At 34.9% G+C, this 23,375-nt stretch overlaps 1 protein-coding gene across 3 annotated transcripts in view; it reads right to left on the minus strand.

Annotated features, from left to right (window-relative positions):
• The window catches only part of LOC121388252 (protein spire homolog 1-like), a 157,466-nt gene that overhangs the window by 94,612 nt on the left and 39,479 nt on the right, over nt 1-23,375 (minus strand). For all 3 annotated transcript variants that reach the window (XM_041519520.1, XM_041519521.1, XM_041519519.1), the window contains exon 3: nt 7,449-7,694. In XM_041519520.1, the coding sequence (XP_041375454.1) occupies nt 7,449-7,694 (246 nt within the window). The remainder of the gene's footprint in view (nt 1-7,448; nt 7,695-23,375) is intronic.

The following is a 23,375-nucleotide window of genomic DNA, read 5'->3' on the forward strand; positions in this document are numbered from 1 at the left end:
AACTTTTCAGTGTTTCTGCACCAAGCAACAGAATTATTTCAGAATCGTTGATCAAAATAATGGCAGGAATGCCATGAATAGGACTTCCTGACAGGGACTTAAAAGTAAACTGAAAATACTTATCAACTGGTACACACTGTCACGACTTTTATCAAGATGCGTGACACACTTCCGACATTAAGAAAGATTATGTGCTAATATTGTTTACACAGCTCACAACGCTAAGAAGGAATACGACTCTTAATGAATTCAGATGGACTGCTGATAATGGTTAGCAAAACCTGACCATAGAGAAATGGATATATTTCAGTGAACATGAACAGACATATCATAGTTACATGTATTTCGTAATGAATACTTACCTGAAATAACGGTCAGCTTAGACAGAAATTTAATGGTCGCTAGCAATTTGTCGCCCATGTTTTTATTGTGTATTTTCAAGTTTGTAAAACCGATTTACAAGCATCATGTTGGTCTTGTTAAAAAAATATACATATAATTTGGTGCATATGTTTATTACAAAATCAATTGTTTTGTCGTGTACATTATTTGTGGCATGACCTTGAATTTTACCATATGTGTATGTTACTGGTAATTTTCCAACATGATGAGTATTATTAATTATTATGAACTGGTAAACTTCAGACTTACAGAGATTAACAAAAATTCTGTGGAATTAAATATTTTGTCAACTATAAACAGATTTGCTGTCATTCACAGATACACCAATAGATGTTCATCTGAATGCATGTTTAATTTTTTTTTTATTAATTAAATATATTTTTAAACTGTAAATAAACATTCATATTCACTCTAGTCTTATTAAAAAATATAATTAATTACAAATTTAACAACTTGTTTCCTTTTATAACACACATTGAGTTGAACAACCATAAGTGCAACTATAAACCAAGTTTTAATGAACTAAATGCAAAAAAATCCACCCAAAACATTGAGTAAATGCAAAGTTAATGCAGTCAGTATTGTCATCATCACCATTGGCAAACTAACACCCAAAGTTATTTATTTCAACCTCATCTAGATGAAACAAAAACAAAAACTTAAAGACCTACATATGATGAAATGATGCTATTGTCATCATGACTGTCACCATAAGAAAAGAAACATTTACACCTATTTTTTGTGTGACAAAAAATATATATACATCTTTGACTTTATATTCTATCAAACCCTCATATTTTCTCTGCATGTGATTTCTCAGGATATATTTACACTCACCCACCACCCCTCCTCCCAAAAAAATGCCTGTAAAGAAATGGTGACACATGTGTGTATTGAAAACTTAATAATCTAAATGTTCTGATCGCAGCCATGTGCCTCCACCTGCAGTGTAAACTCCTCCGATATGATCATGTGTGGAGTTTCATTTGCACTGATTAAAAACTCAAATATTTCAAAGCCTCTCCAGTCTATAGCCGGAAATCAGAAGTACCGACACTGTCATAAAGAATGTTTGCCCAGTCATCTTAAATCTGCGGGTAAACAAAATCCCGAACAGTCAACAGTCGTTTAATCTTAAGGTCTCAACACAGGCTTTATATCATAAAGCAGATTTGTCACATTCCAGCGTGAGAATTGAAAACAACAAAACCGTTTCTTGTTTTTGGTAAACAGTAATAAAAGTTTTATTAAAATCTTACTATACAGAATTAAGCAATTTAAAAGGGAGTTTCAACTGCAAAACGATCTACAAAGAATTTATGTAATCACACCTGGTTTGAGAAAAGTGATTATTTCAGTATAGTATTATGGGTGTCGGCAGACTTTCTTGCTTATTATAAAAACACATCTATGTTTTCACTCACAAAAATCTTTTTCAAATATAAATGAATACACTCATATTCTGTACAAAATAAACACAAATTGCTTTTGTTCATTGTTAAGTTTAGTGCTACAGAATGCTTTCAGTAAAGCAGGGCCATTTCAGATTTAAGGGACTCCTTTTTGTCCAATTTTAAAATGTTTAAAGTTTGTAGGAATCAAAAGCTGTATGTACAGCATTTGCCTTGAAATAATTACTAAACTATGTAAGTTTGAATCATTGCTTAGTTTTAAAATTATTTGCAATACACAAAGTGTTCCAGATGAGACAAAACAAGATCTGTACATGAAATGGCCCTGTAAATTGGAAAATCTATTTTCAATTGGATATGTATATTATAGAGAAAGCTTACATGTGTCCGTTACTTATATTTCAGTTAAAATTTCAGAAATGTAATATGTATACTTGGTTACAAGTAAATGTTGAATCATGTTCTATGGTGATGTGGTGCGTGTTTAATTAGACTACAAGCTAATCTCTGATTAGTTTGATGGACTTGTTGATTTTTAAAAATTGTATCAAGAGACTGGAATTGTTCATGTTGTTCCTTAATGCTCTGTGATAATGTGTAGTGATTGGATCTTTTAAGGTGATAATTGCAATATATGTTTCAAAAGGAATATTGCAAGGATCATCCCAAAGGTACACAAAATGAAATTGTGTTCTTATACTAAAATAAAGGATGAGATTTAACTCAATCTGAGGTGCTTTGGTAACAGGATCAAACCCCTGTGTGGACCCATTCTTTGGGTTGGTTTTTTTTTTCCATTTCAACCAGTGTCCCATGACTGGTATATCAAACGCTATGGTATGTGTTGTCCTGGCTGTGGGAAAGTACATTAAAAAAAATCCCTTGCTTCTAATGGAAAAAATGTAGCATGTTTCCCTTAAGACTATTTTATGTCAGCTTTCCCCAAAAGTTTGACATCCAATAGCCGATGATCAATGTGCTCTAATAGTGTCATTAAAAAACCCAAAAAACTTTTAACTTTGTACTAAAAAAGGTAGACCCTTTTCATATGATCCCAACTTTTTGAAACAGTATACTATTAGACTTGTTTGCAGAAATCATTATTTCATTTAAATCATTAATATTCTTTTTAATGCTTTAGTTTAAATCAGCACCAGTTTTGTCAGAATTGGCTTTGCCAAAACATTTTAACAAGTTGTAAGTATAAATTATAATGTTAACACATTTTTAAAAATTAAATTATGAGTGAGTTATTTTGCTAATTTCTTCATACACTATTTTTTTATATAGACAATATTGGATTTTAATAAACAACACTGGATTTCATGTCGCAGGTTATTTGCAAAAATTTCAAAACACTCCAAAGATTACCCAACACAATCAAGCACCACAGTGTGAAAGCTAAAAATCAACATAACAAAACATGGTTTCCCAGCTTTTTTTAATTCCCAACATTTGCAAATCATGCTTTTGTTTTCATAAATGTTTTCGTTAAGCTGTGAAAAACCTGCAGCAAATCAGGACAGAGACAAAAAAAACTTCATTTGTCTGATTGCTATGAAAACAAAATAATGTAAATGTTTTTCCGGCCAAGACAAACTTGGTTGAAAGAACAATGTCTTCCTGCTTTGGAACGTTGCATAATAAAGAAACTGTGTTTGTGTCGAGATGTCTTTCGATGTCATATACAGCATGAATAGACAGTATTACAGGATGTAAAATACAAACAGGGAGTACAAATATTTAAATATTTACCTGCCTAAGTGGAACTATCAACAGAGGAATCCCTTCCTCAACACAAATTTCCTGATAGGATAATTGGTAGTTATAAAACACTGGTTAAAATAGATATATCAGATTAAGAATTTTTTTTCTCTTTAATTTGTTTTCTTTTTTTAATGAAAAAGAAAGGACAAATAAAATTAATAAAAATAAAATAAAATAAATAAGGATATGCACTAAAATAAAGAAGAAAATAAACTAATAGCTACATGTAGATTTTTCTTTCAAATTTGCTAGGTTTTTTTAGGTTTTTTATTTTGCAAAATCATTATTCTTTCAAGTCAGAAACTGCTTTTTAATGGTTCAGCACACATTTTCTCTTGTTTACTACTACTGCCTGCCATACAACTTTCAGGGTATTCTAATATGCATTGGCCATGATCATGTTAATATATACAAAATATTTCAAACCTCAGGGTCATATTTCTACATTGTAATCATTGTAGGAGTGATGGTGCAGAACAAGATACTAGTAGTTACATATATTTCTTACACACACGTTGGTGCGAAGACCATGCATTATCTATGATAACACATACCCTGTTTACACACCTATGTGTGTTAACAATTTCAAGACATATGACTGGCTGCTCCTAGGTGATGATCAGGTCACCAATGCCATATATCCAATGAAAAACAACACAATGCAAATCGATTATACTGGGAAGTATAGTTAAACTGACAATCATGTGTCTGTGACGCGTAAGTCAGCTACAACTGCAAAGGGTTGTAAATATGTTTTAGTCGAAAAAGATATTAAAATTTGTTTAAAACATGGTTTTTAAGGATATGTAAGAAATAGAATAATACATTCGTGTCCATTAGTTACCAATTATCTCACAATTCGTTGTTTAAAAACTACCAAACTCGTTTTCACTCATTAGATACATTTTAAAACAACTCATGAGATAAATGGTATCTAACGGCCACTCATGTATTATTATCTATATCTAGAAGAAAAAAAAATGTATGTAGTCTTGCTTCTCTGATGTACATGTCCCTGTGAAAGGCCATCGATGGCCATCGGATTTCATTCAAGGTATGAACAAATAAACAATACAGAAGGAAATGTTCCAGCATATAGATTTTTCGGACTTATTTACATGGGACAAACCTAGACCTTCTTCATCTATGCATCATCGGAGTGGTTTGGGAGATTCCTATCAAGACGATTTCTATTGAGGCATTTCCTTTGTAACTTTGAATTTAGAATGACTCTTTACATACAAAAGGGAGTCCGATCAGAAAGACAGCATATAGCCTGTTCCAAAAGAGAAGTACCGTATATCTTCGCCTGTAAGTCGATCTCGGCTATAAGTCGAGTCCCTAATTTCAAGCCCTGAAAACGTATTTTTTTTATTGACCCGTTTATAAGTCGACCCATGAAAAACAACTAATAAATATTGAAATATTTCTTATTTTAGGCACATGAGAACAATAATGTACAATATTTGAACAAAAGAAAATTATTTTACAAACTTCGGTTTTCACGTTTTGTACATCGCAATATTATGAATATAATCAAGACTATTCCAATCAAACTATCATTATTACATAGCATCAAAACTAAATATTCCCTTAGTAGAGAGTGAAAGCTGTTTGACTGTTACTGTATGGCACTGTACAGATGGTTTTGTGCACAGACAACAACTTTATTTATAAACACTGACAACAGATCACTACGATAAAACTAAAAGTATCACATTTTGCCGCCATATTAATACATGTAAGGAGGATAACTCTGGAAAGTACACTGGTTTTTGTACCAAATGATGTGTGTCCCTATTGCTCTAGTGAACTGCAGAGATCAGTCTATTTTAAGGCTCAGTAATATTCATGAAGTTAATCACCGACAAAACATTGTTTGAACAACCATTAATGCCAGTGACCAGATTTCAAAATAAACTCAGGCAACAGGTAGTTAGTATTGTTTACATTTTTACTATTAGTGATGACTTTTAATTTAACTAAGTGGACTGTTGTCTTGGCATGTGAGTGAGATCACACGCCTTTTCGCATAACCAAAACCGTTCTAATGCCCAAAAAAAATAGGTTATAAAAAATAAATGTGTCAAATTAACATATTTGAGTATAAATACATGGGCATGAGTTCCTTATTTTCCCCACAACGATTTTAAAGAAATATTTGTTAGAATTAGTTTAAGGTTAGGGTTAGGGTTAGCGATAGTTATATACAATATCTTTTAAAACAATTTGTTCTATAAAACCAACATAATGTTTATATTTCGTAATCCAGTAATTCAATACCCCAATAGTGGGGAAAATAAGGAACTCTTTCCAATACATGGCATACTTCAACAATAAAACTTGTAAAATAATCCCCAAAACTAATATTTTTTGGTGAAATTTTCTTACCCTCTTATAAGTCGACCCGCCAAGTTATAAAATAATTTTTGGGTGAAAAAAATTCGACTTATAGGCGAAGATATACGGTACTTCTGCACCAAAAGGACATTTAATTCTGCACTAAGAAGGTACTTTTTGGAAGCATTTCCTGCTTTCCCACCCAATGTTTCACACCACTTACAACAATATCTTCACACCTAATTGGGTTTTTTTTAAACAATAAAAAATGTCTCAACAGATATATTTTTGCCTTATTGGAACCTTTTAGGAGTGTCAAACTTATTGTAACTGTGATACATGATCTAGAGAAGAAACTCACTGCCCTGAAATACTATTTTAACAAACACAATAATTCTTTTTTGTTCAAATAAATAATTTCTTTTTTCCATTGGTCTCAAAAAGCTATACAAATCAGTGAGGCAATTATGCTAATATGCTGACAACATTTCATTTTAACTTGATTTTCAAGCTTATATCCAATAATTGGGGTTTATCTACTGCACTAAATTGACATGCCATTCTCAGCTGTATTAACTATCTGCCAAGGACAGGGGTTAGTGGTAAGTTGTTAATGGTCAATAGTCAGGGAAAGAAAAGTTGATGTATTGGTCTTACATCCATATTCTGCTGTATGGAAAATACAGGATGCATATAATTTAAGATACTTCAACAACAGTAGCCACTCTGATATCAACCCAGCCCTTGCAAGTGGCATCGACATGTCATCTTGATGTAAAAGCTGAAGCAAAATCAATTAAAGACAATCTTCTCTTTTTTTTCTTTTTTTTTGATGATCAACTTCAGTGATTACAAATGCCAAAGCAAAGTGTATTTTATGTAAAGCAAACTACATGTACTTTTTTTCACTTTACTGTACAGGCTAGCTGTCAACCAATTTCTTCCACTTTTATTTTTAATGCTTTCCCTGGTGTGGATCCAGAATTTTTTTTTGCAGGGGTTAGGGGGTTCCTATGCAACTAATTAAATGAAAAATATTTAAGAGTGCCATTCATTTATTAAATGAGTGGGATGTAGCCCAGTGGTAAAGCGCTCGCTCGATGCACAGTTGGTCTGGGATCGATCCCCGTTGGGGAGCCCATTGAGCCATTTCTCGTTCCAGCCAGTCCACCACAACTAAAAATATAAAATGCTCTTGTATGTACTACCCTGTGTGTGGGATGATGCATATAAAAGATCCCTTGCTGTTAATTGAAAAGAGTAGCCCATGAAGTGGCGACAGCAGGTTTCCTCTCTCAATATCTATGTGGTCCGTAACCAAATGTCTGATGCCATATAATCGTCAATAAAATGTGTTGACTGTGTCATTAAATAAAACATTTCCTTCCTTCATTTATTAAAAATATGTGGGAACAATTGTCCTGAGCAGGGGGCAAGGGGGTCCGGACACCCCTTGACCTCCGTTCTGGATCCACACCTGCTTCCTCCACAACTATCTACCCGCTCAATGAATAATAGACAAGTTACCATGACGACATCAAAGAACGTGAATCTCTTGTTATCGGCCTGCCGCTGCCGCTCGTCCTCATCCTCGGGCTCCCTGCCGATACCTTCGTCGTCCTGCCACTGAGCCTCCTCCTCGTCGTCGTCGTCGTCCAGGCACGTCATGCCGTCGATCAGGTCCTGGAGGTCATGTGACAGGATCCGCTCGTCGTGTTCGCCCAATCCGTAATCGAGGGCACGGAAAATAATTGTACCGAGAACTCGTAGTACCTGAAATAATAAAAAAGGGTATTTGTGAAAATAAGTAAATTTTGGAATAAAAAAACATAACTGTCTAGCTTTTGTGAAAATAAATAATCGAGTCGCTTCGAAAATAATTTTACATATGAACTCGCAACATCTGAAATATAAAAAAGATATTTATGAAATATATAATCAAGGTGCAGAAAATAATGGCACCAAGAAATTGCAATACTTGAAACATAAAGATATAAATTTGTGAAAATAAATAACCAGGAGTAAAATATTAAATACATATGGGGTGGGGGGGGGGGGGGGGGGGGGGGAGAGTATCAGTAGCTCACAGTTACAAACTTCCAGTGGTCTTATACATTATTGAACAATAAAAAATATCCTTATACCAATTCTCTGTGTAAGATCATTCCACGCTGCAACATCAACATCAACATCAAACAGTTGCTTTAGTAATTGACCTAACTCTAACTGCATGGTCATAACAAGATGTGGTGGAGGAAGCAAAATAATGAAATGTTCCTTTTCAGTTTAGCAGTGCCTCTTTTGTCTCTTTGGAAAAGACCCTTATGCCATAATTAGTTTCACTGTCACCCCATTAGGGGTTTTTTTTCAGTGTCCTTTTTTTTTCTTCTTTTTTTTCCCCCCATTTGTCTGAATATTTTCTCCGACTAGATCTTCCATGCAACATGACACATTCATGCGTTTATGCCACATTATCGTAATGTTCATTAGCGATACTCAATTTGAGGGATAGTCATTAAGCAGCATGTGAAGTATTATAAAAATCCTATATTCAACGTAATTATTCAGACATGAAAGGTCCAGACTAATAGCTCAGCAGCTGTCTCATTTACCACCAATGATGGGATCAGTCTCAAAGAAGATGATCGAGCTCACTGGAAAATTTAAAGCATCTTACTGGGTCAAAGTTCGAAGGGAATCTAACAATCAAATAAAGAATTAAATTCTGCCATTGGTGAGATATTTTACAGGACTTGTTGTCATAAAATGTTGTTTCATCTAGCCTGTAAATTCTGGTGATTTGATTTGATATATTTTGTGTCTGTCTACCAGGTTCTATTGTGCTTGAAAAATTTAACTGTTCCACTGAAATTAAGATGACAATGTTTGTGTGGAACTAGGATAGACAAAGATGCTTTTTGCTCCTCCCTGAACTACTGTAATTGTATCACAAAATTCAGAGAAGAATTTGTTACCACCGCATGGGCTACATGAAACAGTAAAATAGCAACGGATCTTTGACATACATGTTAGAAAGAAATGGATAGGAATAGGAAATAATGAAAGGGGTCTCCCACTTTACAATAGTCAGTAAGACTTGGATATATGTTGTCTAGCTTACTTCAAGAGGCATATATAAAGAGGATCTTTATTAACTGCTAATCAGAAGGAAAAGACAAGGAAAATAATTTAGTGTTTAACAGTTAGTTATTTTGACAGATGATATTCATAGAGTGAGTGAGTGTGTCCGCACGTGTGTGTGTGTGTGTGTGTGCATGTGTGTGTGTTTTACTGTGTGTGATCTCTATGCGTGTGTGGCTGTGCGTGTCTGTGTCTGTGTCTGTGTGTGTGTGTGTGAGAGAGAGAGAGAGAGAGAGAGAGAGAGAGAGAGAGAGAGAGAGAGAGAGAGAGAGAGAGAGAGAGCTCATTACACCATATAGGCTGCTCCCACCAACTCCATTGAGAGCAACTGATCACATAATTTATTGCAGCTTAGGCAAGTGATCTACCACTTAGTTACATTCTGATAACCAGAAAAAAAGGCGTTCTGATATGACAGGAGTGCATATTTATGCGGTTTTGCAGTCTACCTGATGTATAATGATAAACAATAAAAAAATATATATATGCTGAGGTGTCATGAACTTCAACTTAAATACACCGCAAGCACAGCCAGCAAAGATTGATGACAAAAAGATGTCATAGACAATGGGTTTTACAGTGCTAAAAAAAGATTTAATCTACTTCCACATCCACCAAAAAAATATTTAAATCTTGATAAATGTCCTTTTTGCCTTAAGGAAAAGTTGATAAATGTCCTTTTTTCCTTCAACAATCCATTATATGAAATACTGTTACGGGTTTGTGCTACGGATGGTTAAACAAATGTCTTCAAAACACAAAGAGGTCCAAAAAAAAAGATCAATCACCAGTGACCATATCCTGTCATTGACTGAACCATACCGAGCCATAAAAGTGACAATATCTTTCAATATCGGGCAGCGTCCATATTAGCCACAGACAATGATAACAAGGCCTATGATTTACTCTTAAAAGAATTCATCGCATACATCAAAAGTGGGCAACTGAGAAGCCATGGTGAACATGTGACAAATCGTTTTAACTGTCATAACCACTTGTTCACCCAACAATGGCTGATTCAGCTGATCAGAGGAATGATAACATTTTTAAATTCCACAGATATCTGCCGTCACATTGCGTGGAAATAACAGGGTCTACTCTAACGCTATAAAAAGACATCAATAACTTTAAAAATAACATAGGACAACTGTGGGGTTAATACTTATTGTTATTTGTGCCATTACAGCCTGTTCAGTTGACAATCCTTTTTTGAAGTTAGATATTTCTTTTGTAGTACTTAATATAATTTTTATGGTCAGACTGGTGTATTTACACATACTATTATGTGCAGTAAGCAAAAACATCAAACCAGGTTGATATGCAACCATTACACACAAAATTAAACTGGTATGTGACACTGGCTAGCATAATAGCCTACCCTCATTCACTAGATCAAAAAGGAAAGGTTGACTGCAACAAGGGAAGAATGAAAGCACTTGCCTGATGGGCGATAAACCTAGTATCAATCCCCATTTTGATATATACTTTTTAACAGAATAAACATACACATATATGCCTTCACAGGCCTCAGTGGTGTTGTGGTTAAGCCATCGGAAACAAGGCTGGTAGGTACTGGGTTTGCAGCCTGGTACCGGCTCCCACCCAGAGCGAGTTTTAACAACTCAATGGGTAGGTGTAAGGCCACTACACTGTCTTCTGTCTCACTAACCACTAACCCTCTGTTCTGGACAGACAGCCCAGATAGCTGAGGTGTGTGCCCAAGACAGTGTGCTTCAACTTTAATTGGATATAAGCACGAAAATAAGTTCAAATGAAATGGAAATAAAACCATACATGACTTCTGTTATACCAGCTGTAGAGCAATGGATGACATGGAAAATAACCCAATGGATCCATCAAAGAGGATCAACCTTACAACCTGTCACACCTCAGGCGAGCATTCCAGCCACTTAACATCAGACTCCTACAAAAATACATGAAGCCAAACTAAAACTTATCATGGAATTTCAACAGCATACCGCCTCACATGTGATCTGTCACACGGACATAACTCAACTGAGATGACCAGACGACCACAACAGCAATAACAACCGACCATTCTGGCAGATTATGAATGTATGGGATTAACCCATTCTGGCTAAACCTATTTCAGCAGACAGGGGCAGGACTTACAAATGACAATGACCAAGCGATGACCTGATGCGGCACCAAATGGCTTAGCGTACAGATTATCAACAAATCAAACTTCACTCATTATACAGCCAGAAAAAAACTGAAATAATAAAATGTTGATCGAAAAGCCCGCATATTGAATATATGCATGCATAAATACATAGGATGATACCAGACACAGCATTTGTCCTGTCTGCATTGCATTTGTCCAGTTATGCTATTTATCCAGTTTTGCTTCTCATTATAGAATGAAAGAATGCTGAACACACCACAGCACAGTGTATACTCAGTGGTGATGGAGAAAAACCCCACTGAGGCTGCATAGGCTATTCTTTCTGATTAGCCTTGAATAAATCATCATTAACTTAGGATACTGGCCTCATTGAACCGTAATTAGATAAAATATAATAGTTCATTAATCAGAATTTCATGCTTTAAGGATACATGGACAAAAATGTCCCTATTATAAAATAAAATGAATCTTTCTTGAAGACACCCCAGCACAGTGCTTGTTCACTGGTTATGAGTAATAGAGAAGAAACTTGATACTATATACTGGCTTGTAAGTTAGCATTCGCCTGGCTGCCTGATGCAACCTTTATTGGTTAAAGGCCACAACACATTTTACAAAGTTAGTCAGGGCAATGATTAGTTTTAGAAAAATTCATACCAAAAAAGAAAATGTGACATAATAGTTTCTTCTTTCGCAGCAACAACATGGAAGGCTGGTGACAATAAGGCCAAGTGACAATTCTTCTTCTTTTTTTCATGTGCTCAGTTGGCCACCATGAATATTAATGAAAGTTTCAACCCTGGCTATACAGATTACTATTCTAATCAGCCATTACAAACTGGTTGTGAGGGAAATTGCCCAATGTTTTCTGTTACAAGAATTTGGGTCAACATATTATGGTTTACATTGCCTCGTTAGAATACAGATAGGTTTAATGAGCTAAAAGGCCACAATTCATAAAGTTTCTTCACACCAAATAAATTCCTACTATCAATAATATTTTCCGATAAAACTACTACATGTATAATAAGCAATTCATCAACCCACCCAGTCAGTAAACATATGAAAAGTGGTGTACATACATTTAATCCTTCGACATGAAAATTGGGCATGACATTCAAGAGATTGGAAGAATGTTTTTGTCAGCAACCCTAGGATTGTTTTTTGAAGAAAGAAAAAAAATGCAGTTGCCTTTTGTTTGTTTTTTCTTTTTCTTCTATTATACCCTACTATACTGGTTTGAACCTCCAAGGAACATTGCATGGCAACTGTACATTAAATAAAAGTGCATGGTCATTAATTTATTGGAAACAGATAACGGAATTTGCCTAAACAAACACTGTGACGTTTTACTTTCTCAGATCAGTAACTAGTTTTACTCTATAAATATTTGACAGTTTCCACAAACTAAGAATTGAAAGTCCCCCATTTAATGCAAGACAACCTTAATATGATAAAAATGTAAATAAGTTAATATAGGCTGAAATGTGCTCCACAATTCTTCATAAGCAATACTGTTTGATTAATGGGCAACCACGTCTGCCAGATCAGCAGACTGGCATAATTTCAAACACACCTTTCTGGCTTTGACTGGCTCATTCCTTTATTATGCATGTTGTGACAAAAGTAGTGTTTCATTTGGAACAGTCTGCAAGAGTACTCCTTCTCATTAAGTTGGTGCAAGAATTACTGCATTCTGTCAAATTAAAGAAGGGAGTGGTAGGCAGACATCTTTGTTTGTCAAAAGTTGGAAGGGCCCCAAATTTTAAGGGGAGCATTTAAAGCTAAAATCTTCAGTACATTTTTGAATTGTTTACACATTCAGAACAGATAATCCACTTTACACCGATTCCAGAGATACGCCATTTATCTAATTGAATGGGTCATTACCATTCCCTGGGAGTATCCTGCTACCGAGTACTTTAGTTAAATAACGTCCACAGTGATTGATTAATTTTATGGGCAAGATAAAGCAGCATTTATGCATCCCTTAAAACTCATTTGCGTTATTTTTTTTACAGTTATCGGATACTTACTTTAAAATTATCTGTACTAAATTGCCGTCACAAGACGATCTAAGTTTGTATGGCTGTTAATGGAGTACCGTATACATTGATTGAAAAGTTGCATGTAACAAAAAACACCACTTGAGTTGAATTTTTATATAGGCTAATTAATCACCATGCTTATATTTAAATAAGATTTAAACATGTTGTACTGAGCATACAACTTGCTAGGCTGTCTACAGGACAGAGGACATTCTGTTGCAACCATTATGAACTTTTCCTACTGCTTAGCAAAACAGGACTTTTATATGCAGTTTTTCACAGACAGGACAGCACTAACCATGGCTTTTTGGTATACCAGGCAGCTCTCTCTGTGACCCATGACAAATAAGCAGTTGCTTATGCTCACCAAGTTATATTCATCCCGAGATAGAAAGTGGTGGTTGTTTCTACACTCGTCTTTTATCATTCTGCTTTATTATTTGTTATATTATGAATATGTCAGAAACTGTTCTCCTTATTTGACAGTTTTTTACATGGAATTATTATCAGAATGTATGCCTTGCTCTCTTGTCATTTCCAAATGGAGCGACCTGCCAATCATGGAGGCGGCCTACTGGTGCAAGCATTTGGCCTAACACACACACACACACACACACACACACACACACACACACACACACACACACACACACCCGCGCGCGCACACATACATACACCTCCATCAACCCCCTCCCAATTCTAGCTTTATACACTCCCTCTGGGCTGGTGTAAATACTGGGATAAGAACATGGCACCAACCAGTCATAAAATTACTGAATAACATGACCCCTAGACTGTTAAAGGGACATTCCTGAGTTTGCTGTAATTTTTAAGATGTTATCAACTAACAAATACTTTTTGACGACTGTAATTACGTATCAAATATAATTTTCTGCATAAAATGTTAGTGGTTGTGTATTAAACGTGTTTTTGATCGTTCTAATATTTATACTAGGTTAAATTTCATTTTATTTCATAAAAACTATTTTTTCGTACGTACGAAATTATTTGAAGACAAAATCCAGTGTGGGCTTCTTACACGTATTAAGACGACCAGAAACACATTGAATATACAGACACTGATATTCTAAACAAGAAAATATATTTAATATGTAAGTTTAATCGTAGAAATATGTTATTAGTCGGGAAACATCTTACAAGGCAGCAAACTCGGGAATGTCCCTTTAAGGCTGGTATAAATATATCCATGTAGGTTTTAAAATACAGAGTAGCTGTCAACATAGCATGTACCATTTCAAGTACACAAACCTGTGTGGTGTTATAATCACTGAACCTCATTGGTTAATAGAGTGTAGATGTAATTTATCACACCTGCAGTCCACAAACCCTATTGTTTAATCAGCCCTACGACACTCTATTGGGAATTCCTGTCAATAGAGAACGGTGATAAATTATCTGTGTGGTAAGACTAAGACTGATTATGTAATGTTGACACTGATCATGACAAGATTAGTTACTGTAATCAGACTGTCAGAAATCAATTTCTAGTGAGCAAATAGAACATTGTGTTACATGTAACCCAGTAATTTACAACATTGTGCTACATGTAACATGGTAATAAGGAGTGTTTTATGCATAACTAGTAATCAGAACATTGTTATTATACCACCAATCAGAATGTATCACATATGTACTATATGTATGTTTAATAGTTTTTCATACTTTGTTTCACAAGTAATACTAAACAAATCATTATGCAGAAATACCTGCAAAACTGTCTTCAAAATTATACTTCTAAACAACACAGAAATGTGTCATATCTTAAGCATAAATCTAGCCTAAGAATCTTTCAATCAAGTTGGCCAAGTCCACAAAATTATGCTGTACTTCCACCCCCACCCAGAACCCACCCACACCCCAACTACTCACCCACACACACCACACACACACCCAGACACACACACACACACACAACTCCCACCCTATAGCTAAAATGTGTTTATGGTTACATCATTTACATATAGGTCAGCTGCTATTTTTATTAAATTGATATTACCGGTACAGGTATTACATTATAATGCATTTTCAAGACCCATGTCGGGCTTTCTTGCTCGAAAGTAATTCCAGGGTACGTAATAAAAATTAAATAGATGATAAGAACCCGTATTAGATGGTTATGGGTTAGAAATCAATTGAAATTGGAGACTGACTTTCATGTGCTTTCACAAATTTTAAACAGGAGTTCTCTTTCTATATTTTTCTGAAAATTATAACAATGTATCCATTAATTTGTAAGATATCAGGGTATGTAATTTTACCCTTCGTACCCTATGGCAGAAACCCTGGATGTATATTAAATTTAGCAACTATTAAAACAACATGAGACACCTATATACACTCACATTCAGTAATGCTATTTGCATAATTATCTCTATTCTGCATGCCTAGGGAAATCTGAAATGTCCAGATTTCAACACTTTTCAAAATCTACAGTTTGTTGTGCAAAACAAATAATGGCATACGAAGAAATTCTGTTTAAATGTTTCCTGGCAAAGGCCCACAAGTCCACACGAAAGGAAAGCCATTAACAATATTGTTTTTACTTACACCTTTGTTGCTGTGACAGCTTGAACTCGTGCCACACAATGGTTCTGGCAATTTACCACAGATTATGCTGGATAAACACATCAAAGGCAAGTCATTTGTAGCACACACATGATATAATTTGCAAGCTCAGGAGGAAGAAAGTACCTTATTACCCACAGTGGGCACTCATAACCAGGGGAAATAAAAATCATAATTTCTCACTGAGAAATGATCATTTATTGGTGTAACGTACAATATTATTGGTCCATTTGGCACACACAAACCAATGACCTTGGCAGTACTGAATGTGACTTCATCACGATCTGGCCAACACACAAATGACATCTGTTTTCATCATTAAATTTTGCATTGAATTTTTAATAAAAAATATTATGGATTTTTTAAACAAAACCCACAGAACATTGGTTTTTGAAAATTACCTGTAAACAAAATAGTGTGTAAAGTGGTAAAGATTTTTCAAAACAAATGTACATATATGGAAAATACTTTTTGATAAAAAAAATAATAATAAAAAAAAGTCGCTGAGGTAATAAACAAAATATAATGAAAACTCGATAAAGTTATTATCAAACTTTTGTCCCTCTCAGAATATAATGAACTCGATACAAGTTATTATCAAATTTATGTCCAGCACATGCTTTAAATTAATAGAGAAACATTTTCTGACAATTTCACCATGTGTGAATTGCTTGGTTGCTTTCCACTGGCCAGTGTTTAATGATCAAAGAGTAATTTACTCTTTTGTTCTTGATTAAGTGGTATGTTGCATTAGGTGCCCGGTCAAATGTTCTTGATTAAATGGTATGTTGCATTAGGTGCCCAGTCAAATGCAGCGAACTGCCGCTATTATTTACACACTGATTTCAATGATGACTGAAATCGGAAGCTGGATATCCGGATTAATGAATAAATGTAAGATTTACCAATGGGAATTTTGTTTTATCCAGTTCAATATTTATCTCTGTATATAAGGTGGGGTTTTCTGGATTAACATGGTCTTAATGCTCAAAATAACTTGTTCAAATAGTCATAAATTATTAGGATCCATTTTGGCCATGACCACCTGCAATAAGGCCTCCCATGTTCTCTGGGGATTGTTTTTACAGTTTTATGGCTTGGAAATTTATAACAGTTACAATAAATATGCCATCAGCCACTTAAATTTGAGTGTTATCATTGACGCATGGTTTTGATTTGACCCAGTCTCCACTACATAAGACCTAAAGACAACAAATACAATGAGTTTTTCTTTATTTTTTGTTTGTTTTTTATTTTAATCTTTTTTAAAGAAAGTGGCAAAAATGTAGGTTTTTTTAAACCAGGACAGGTTAATTAGTGATTAGGAAGTGAGAAGACAGTGGCGGTGTTACACCTCTCCACTGAACTATCAAAACGTGCTCTGAATATGGAGTCAGTACTGCATTATAAATCCAGCACCTATCATCCTTAAAGGGACTATCATAAGTTTGTAGACATTTTAAAAGGTTTTTTGGCATATAAAATATTTTTACATTATCAAAATTACAATTTACATGTACTTACATTTTCTTGCTTAGAATATGAACACCTCTATAACCAATGCCCTCCCGGTCAATGTAATGTTTTGTATATGTCAATATAAACTTTTGTCTGAAATAATTTCATTTGTACAAATTTATTATTCCTGCAATAATGAATTTGGCCAAAGGTTATTCCAAATGTATTTATCTATATAATGCTTTATATTTAAAACATGTTATGGTGAAAAAGTTTTAAAAAATAGAAAAAAAGCAGGATGTGAGTTTTATTTTCTTGCAGGGGAACAAATGGAAGTCTTGCTGGGGCTGAAAACTCAGGATAGTCCATTTAAAGCTGATGACCTAACAATTATACTACTAAGACTGTGGGTTTTTTTCCTGTTTTTATAACACATGATTATTTTAAACATAACAGAGAATACAAATATGGTCCAAAAAGCCAGTAATCAGTCTCATTGCATCTCAGATCAGCACTCCATCATTGGGCCACATCCAACTCTATCCCAGGGTGATGACTCCACTGCAAAGAGAGCAGCCATGGCTTTGATAGCTTCAGAACAGCAAGCTAATTGCCAGAGACTGCTTAAAACACAGTTGGCATCCTCTGCATGTCTGTCAGTGGTGATATAGAGAGGTGAACGACTTGTACTGCTAATATTATTTATTGTCCATGCGACATCACCAAAACACTTTACATGTCAACTTACACCAGTAGTGGGGTGGAATTCTGCTTTCAGATGGCTGCAGTTAATGCATTTCCACAGTATACATACATGATACAAAACACATTACAGGCATATCTACAGTAGATGGTAAAGACAGATTGTACAAAGCAATCAATGTATTTCTTTTGCATCTATGTAAAAAGTATTTAATGTATGTCTATTGCAGATGGTAAAAGCATTGAATGCATTTGTAAAGTAGATAGTATAAAGCATTTACTGCTTCTCATTAGCAGATAGTACAATTAACATTTAAAGCCATTAAAGAAACTAACTAAGCAGTAAAAATTATTTACATGACCATGAACTTGCCAGGAGGTGACATCGCTGAAGCAGTCCATCTAAATTGCTCAAATCACCTTCAAAGTTTGAATGAGCATTTAATTTTTTTACTTTGCTTCCAATTTGACCGGACATGGTTATTCTCAACTTTACTAAAAAAAAAAAAAATTCTGCACACCTCAAACTTTACACCCCAACCCCCGTCCCAGAATTAGTCACTGGCGAAGTCAGAGGTTAAGTTTAGGATGGGCGTGCCTGAACCTTAAGTGGATAGGGGCACGAAAAATGAGTACCCATACCCGTATATCCCTGAAGCTTGGGATGTGCCTAATCATTTGACAAACACATACTAAATTAGAAAAAAATTAATTAAAGAATTAAAGTGGTACCTTTTTTAAAGAAACTCTAACCCAATGTTAAAATGTTAAGTTCTAAATGACCATGATTTTGCCCAGAGATTACAATTATGGAGCTTGAGCTGAATACTATTACTAGGTTAACACCTATGTACCAAATAATTAAATCCATTAAATAATTTAAGAGTTAAAGCTACCCGATAATTAGAAAAACGTTTTGTAAGATCGGCTAAGTAGTTACAAAATACAATCAACGTATGAAAGCAGAATAGTAAACTCAAGAACCTAGAAACCAATAGAAATGTAATTACATATGGAATTTAATGTCTGACGTAAATAAAATGTGTTGAGAACGTCGTTAAATAAAACATGTCCTTCCTTCCTCAGTACAGCAGTTTTGTTTTGCTTTTTTTGAAAGAAGAAAAAAAGACTGCACTTTTAGAGGAAGAAATACAAATGCACACATTCCAACATGCTTTCTAAATACCGGTAGGCAGTTTGACACTTCTACACTTTATAAGGACAAAAACACACCAGGCAAACATCTATCTGCAAAATAACACCCCATCTCAAAACATGTATTTTATAGGCAATACGATACTTTATCACATTAAAAGGAAGACATGCAACAATCTTCCCATCTTGAAACATGTATTATAGGAAATTTAATACTTCTGAACAAAAGGTAATGATAAGGGAACTTTTAAAAAGGAATAATAGCATTTAGAAAACCTATATGGGATAATTTTGGGAAATGTGTTATTAATTCACAACATGTTATTTGTGAAGATTTACTATGAGCTTCAATTTCATTTTAAAAAGCAGGTATCTCACCTCTGTAAGTTTAACTGAAATATTTCACAAGAAGTTTAAAATGAGATATCGGTTACACTATTTAATACCCACGGTACAATCTGCACTATACTGAATGACATGTTCTGTCATTAAGCTTCTGTCTACATATAACTTAGCTAAAGTTTATATTTTGTTTAACGACACCACTAGAGCACATTGATTTATTAATCATCGGCTATTGGATGTCAAACAGTTAGTAATTTTAACATACGCACTGGATTCAGCTATCAAAAAGTCATGTATTACACAATTTACAGCCTGGTGCTTAGGAATTTGTCCTATTACATGTTTAAAGTGGTAGTCCTCCAAGGCAACTTATATCGAACATAATTGTTGAATATTCTACCATTTGTGATCTGTTTTGCAGTTAAAACAATTTTCTGATTATAAATATTGCTTTATTTCAAGTTCAGTTTAGCACCCGAATGTTTTGAAGTTGAAGTTTAACGACACCGCTAGAGCACATTGATTTATTAATCATCGGCTAATGGATGTCAAACATATAGTCATTTTGACACTCATAGAGATGAAACCCACTATATTTTTCCAGTAGTAGCAATGGATCTTTTATATGCACCATCCCACAGACAGAATAGCACATACCACAGCCTTTGATAAACCAGTCGTGGTGCACTGGCTAGAGCGAGAAATAGCCCAATAGGCCCACCGACGGAGATCAATCCCATGTCGACCACGCATCAAGCAAGCGTTTTACCACTGCTAATGTTTTGAAAACAGAATGTCGCTCATTGCTGGTCTTTTTGCTCTGGGTGTGATTGCTTAAATTATAAGATCAACTCTTCTTACAGTGCTTCCCAATCTAATCACTGAACCTGATTGGCACGTCAAAGGTTGTGATATATGACATTAATCTTGAACAAATACATATACAAGATCATTTGTCGCTAATTAGCATGTAGCAGCAGCAGACTTCTGTTTTCGTACAAACCGGCCTCAGTGTCGCAGTGGGTAAACCATTGGACTACAGGCTGGTAGGTACAGTGTTCACAGCCCAGTACCGGCTCCAACCCAGAGTGAGTTCTTAAGGGCTCAGTTGGTAGGTGTAAGGCCACTACACCCTCTTCTCTCTCACTAACCACTAACCAATTAACAACTAACCTACTGTCCTGCCCAGACAGCTGAGGTGTGTGTCCAGGACAGAGTGCTTGAACCTTGCTAATTAACTAGAATAACATGTGACAGCAGCAGACTTCTGTTTTCGTTCTCTACACCAAGTGTCACAATTACCATGTATATATTATGTGTACGGGTCCTTTTCCATGTGCACGTTTTTACGGTGCAGCATGGATGCAGAATGCAGAAAACGGATGCTTCAACAAATCAATAGCATTAATAGTGCTCAGTGTTTCCATATGAATGATACAGTCTGATGTAGCTGCACCCATTCCATGTGTGCCTATGTAGAAAATGGTCCTTAAAGACATCCATACCTAGCGTTGGGTTATCGGCTGAATAAACCTTCTTTGTGACTTATTTTGGTTTTAGACATAGGCATATACAGCTTGTATTTTAAATTATTCATGGCACATATATTATGAATATATATATACGATGTATGCAGGGCTAGCTCTGGGTCAGCAAAATATTTTGCCAAATTGTTCATTAACCTTCTGACTACTGCAGGCGAAATATCTCGCCCGACGTCATGTCAGTCGATATACTGTACACTGTATACAGTACATTCCCCAATTCATATTTCCCACCGTTTTGCACACGACACTCACTGGAAACGGAAATATAATTAAAGAAAAAAGTTTTTTTTTCAAAATGGTGGCTTTTGTTTAGATTTTTTCAATTGAAAATACCTTGAAATTTTGATAGCTGATTGTCACAGATAATTTGATAATAAATTTGATTGTTTTACCAACAACGAAAATTACCAAATATTGCAATATGAATCGTAGTTCGGGTTTAAAAAAAAATTCTGGTCAGAAAACCACTGCTATCGGGAATAATGGACATAAATACTGGACAGCTGGCCACAAATGCCCGTAAGTAAACGCAACTTGATTTTTGTTAAAAATTAATCCAGTAGTCTAAAGGTTAAACTTCAAAAATTGCAGAAACAGACTGTTATTAATTTTCTAAAAAAAAAAATTGTTATATGCAATTGTTTCACCAAATTAAAATAAAATTTGCAAACTACAGTAGAATTTGGGTCAAACTCTGAAGGATCGAATACACCGCAACTCTCGAACCAAAAACAAAGTCCCTAATTACACTTACACGATGTTGACCGAATGGTTAGGTCGAACTACCTGACGTGTCGAACACTTTCTTGAGCACCGATGGGGTTCGAGCCAACGGGATTTAACTGTACTTTCAAAATTTACAATTGGTGAATTTGGTGAGTGTCAGAGCTAGCCCTGGTATGTGAACTCTCGTTTCTTTTAAATTATTCATAGCTCATAAATAAATAAATATATATATATATATACACACACAATGTCTGTGAACTTTTGTTTCTTTCATTTTACTCATGGCACATATATTATACATATTATGAAGTTTAGTCACATACTCTGTAATTATGAAAAGTGTTAAATTATATAGCACAGACACCATACTTGTCTAGACTCACTGGTAAACACGGCACAACTTTCAGTGACATTAATCAAAAGTCACTGTTAATTATAACACAGACAGTAACCGCAACCAAGCTGTGGTTGACCGACCACAGAAAGAAAGAAGTGTTTTATTTAACGACGCACTCAACACATTTTATTTACGGTTATATGGCGTCAGACATATGGTTAAGGACCACAAAGATTTTTTTAGAGGAAACCCGCTGTCGCCACATAGGCTACTCTTTTATGACAGGCAGCAAGGGATCTTTTATTTGCACTTCCCACAGGCAGGATAGCACAAACCATGGCCTTTGTTGAACCACTTATGGATCACTGGTCAGTGCAAGTGGTTTACACCTACCCATTGAGCCTTGTGGAGCACTCACTCAGGGTTTGGAGTCGGTATCTGGATTAAAAATCCCATGCCTCGACTGGGATCCGAACCCAGTACCTACCAGCCTTTAGACCGATGGCCTAATCACTACGCCACCGAGGCCGGTGACCGACCACAGTTACAGTGACAACTTAACTACACAATTCACACTTTATAAAGCCAATTAAACAATGTTCATTATTTGATTTTATGGCTCTAATTTAATTTCAACATGAGCATTAAAGAATTTATTGACCATCTTTAAAAATAGCTTAGCTTTCAAAAAATTTTGTTACTGTTTCCAACACCTGAACTTCTTTTACAGTTAAACATAAAGACCTCATCCATATATTGATATTGATTTGAAAAAAGAAAAAAAATTCTGCACCAGAAAAACATTAGCTACCAATCTAAGTAATTAAGTGGTCCAATATAAAAGTATAACAAACAAATTTAATAAAAATTGGAAAAGGGAAACATCTTGCAGTATTCAGTGCAATAAATAATAATAATGTCGAGCTATATTAAAACAAACTGCTGAACCTGTTTTAAAAGGTTCCATCAATTTATTTTATCTAATACAGGATGGTTGGTCATAAATAAGTGACTGACAACGGAATGAAAAAGAGATCTTATTTATGAGTTTAAAATGTATTTGCTGTGGGTTTAGGTTTTTTTACTATAATACTAATGAAAAGCAGACAGTGACAGAATTAGAAAAGAAACTCAAACAAGATAATAAATTAGAAAATAAACATTAAGATAAATTTACATACAATGAAATTTATCTGGCTGTGTTGAACATAAAACTCGTCAAAGAATTTTCACAAATACAATTGACTTTGCTCAGACACTTCT

Source organism: Gigantopelta aegis, chromosome 14, assembly GCF_016097555.1.
Source record: "Gigantopelta aegis isolate Gae_Host chromosome 14, Gae_host_genome, whole genome shotgun sequence".
NCBI lineage: Eukaryota > Metazoa > Mollusca > Gastropoda > Neomphalida > Peltospiridae > Gigantopelta > Gigantopelta aegis.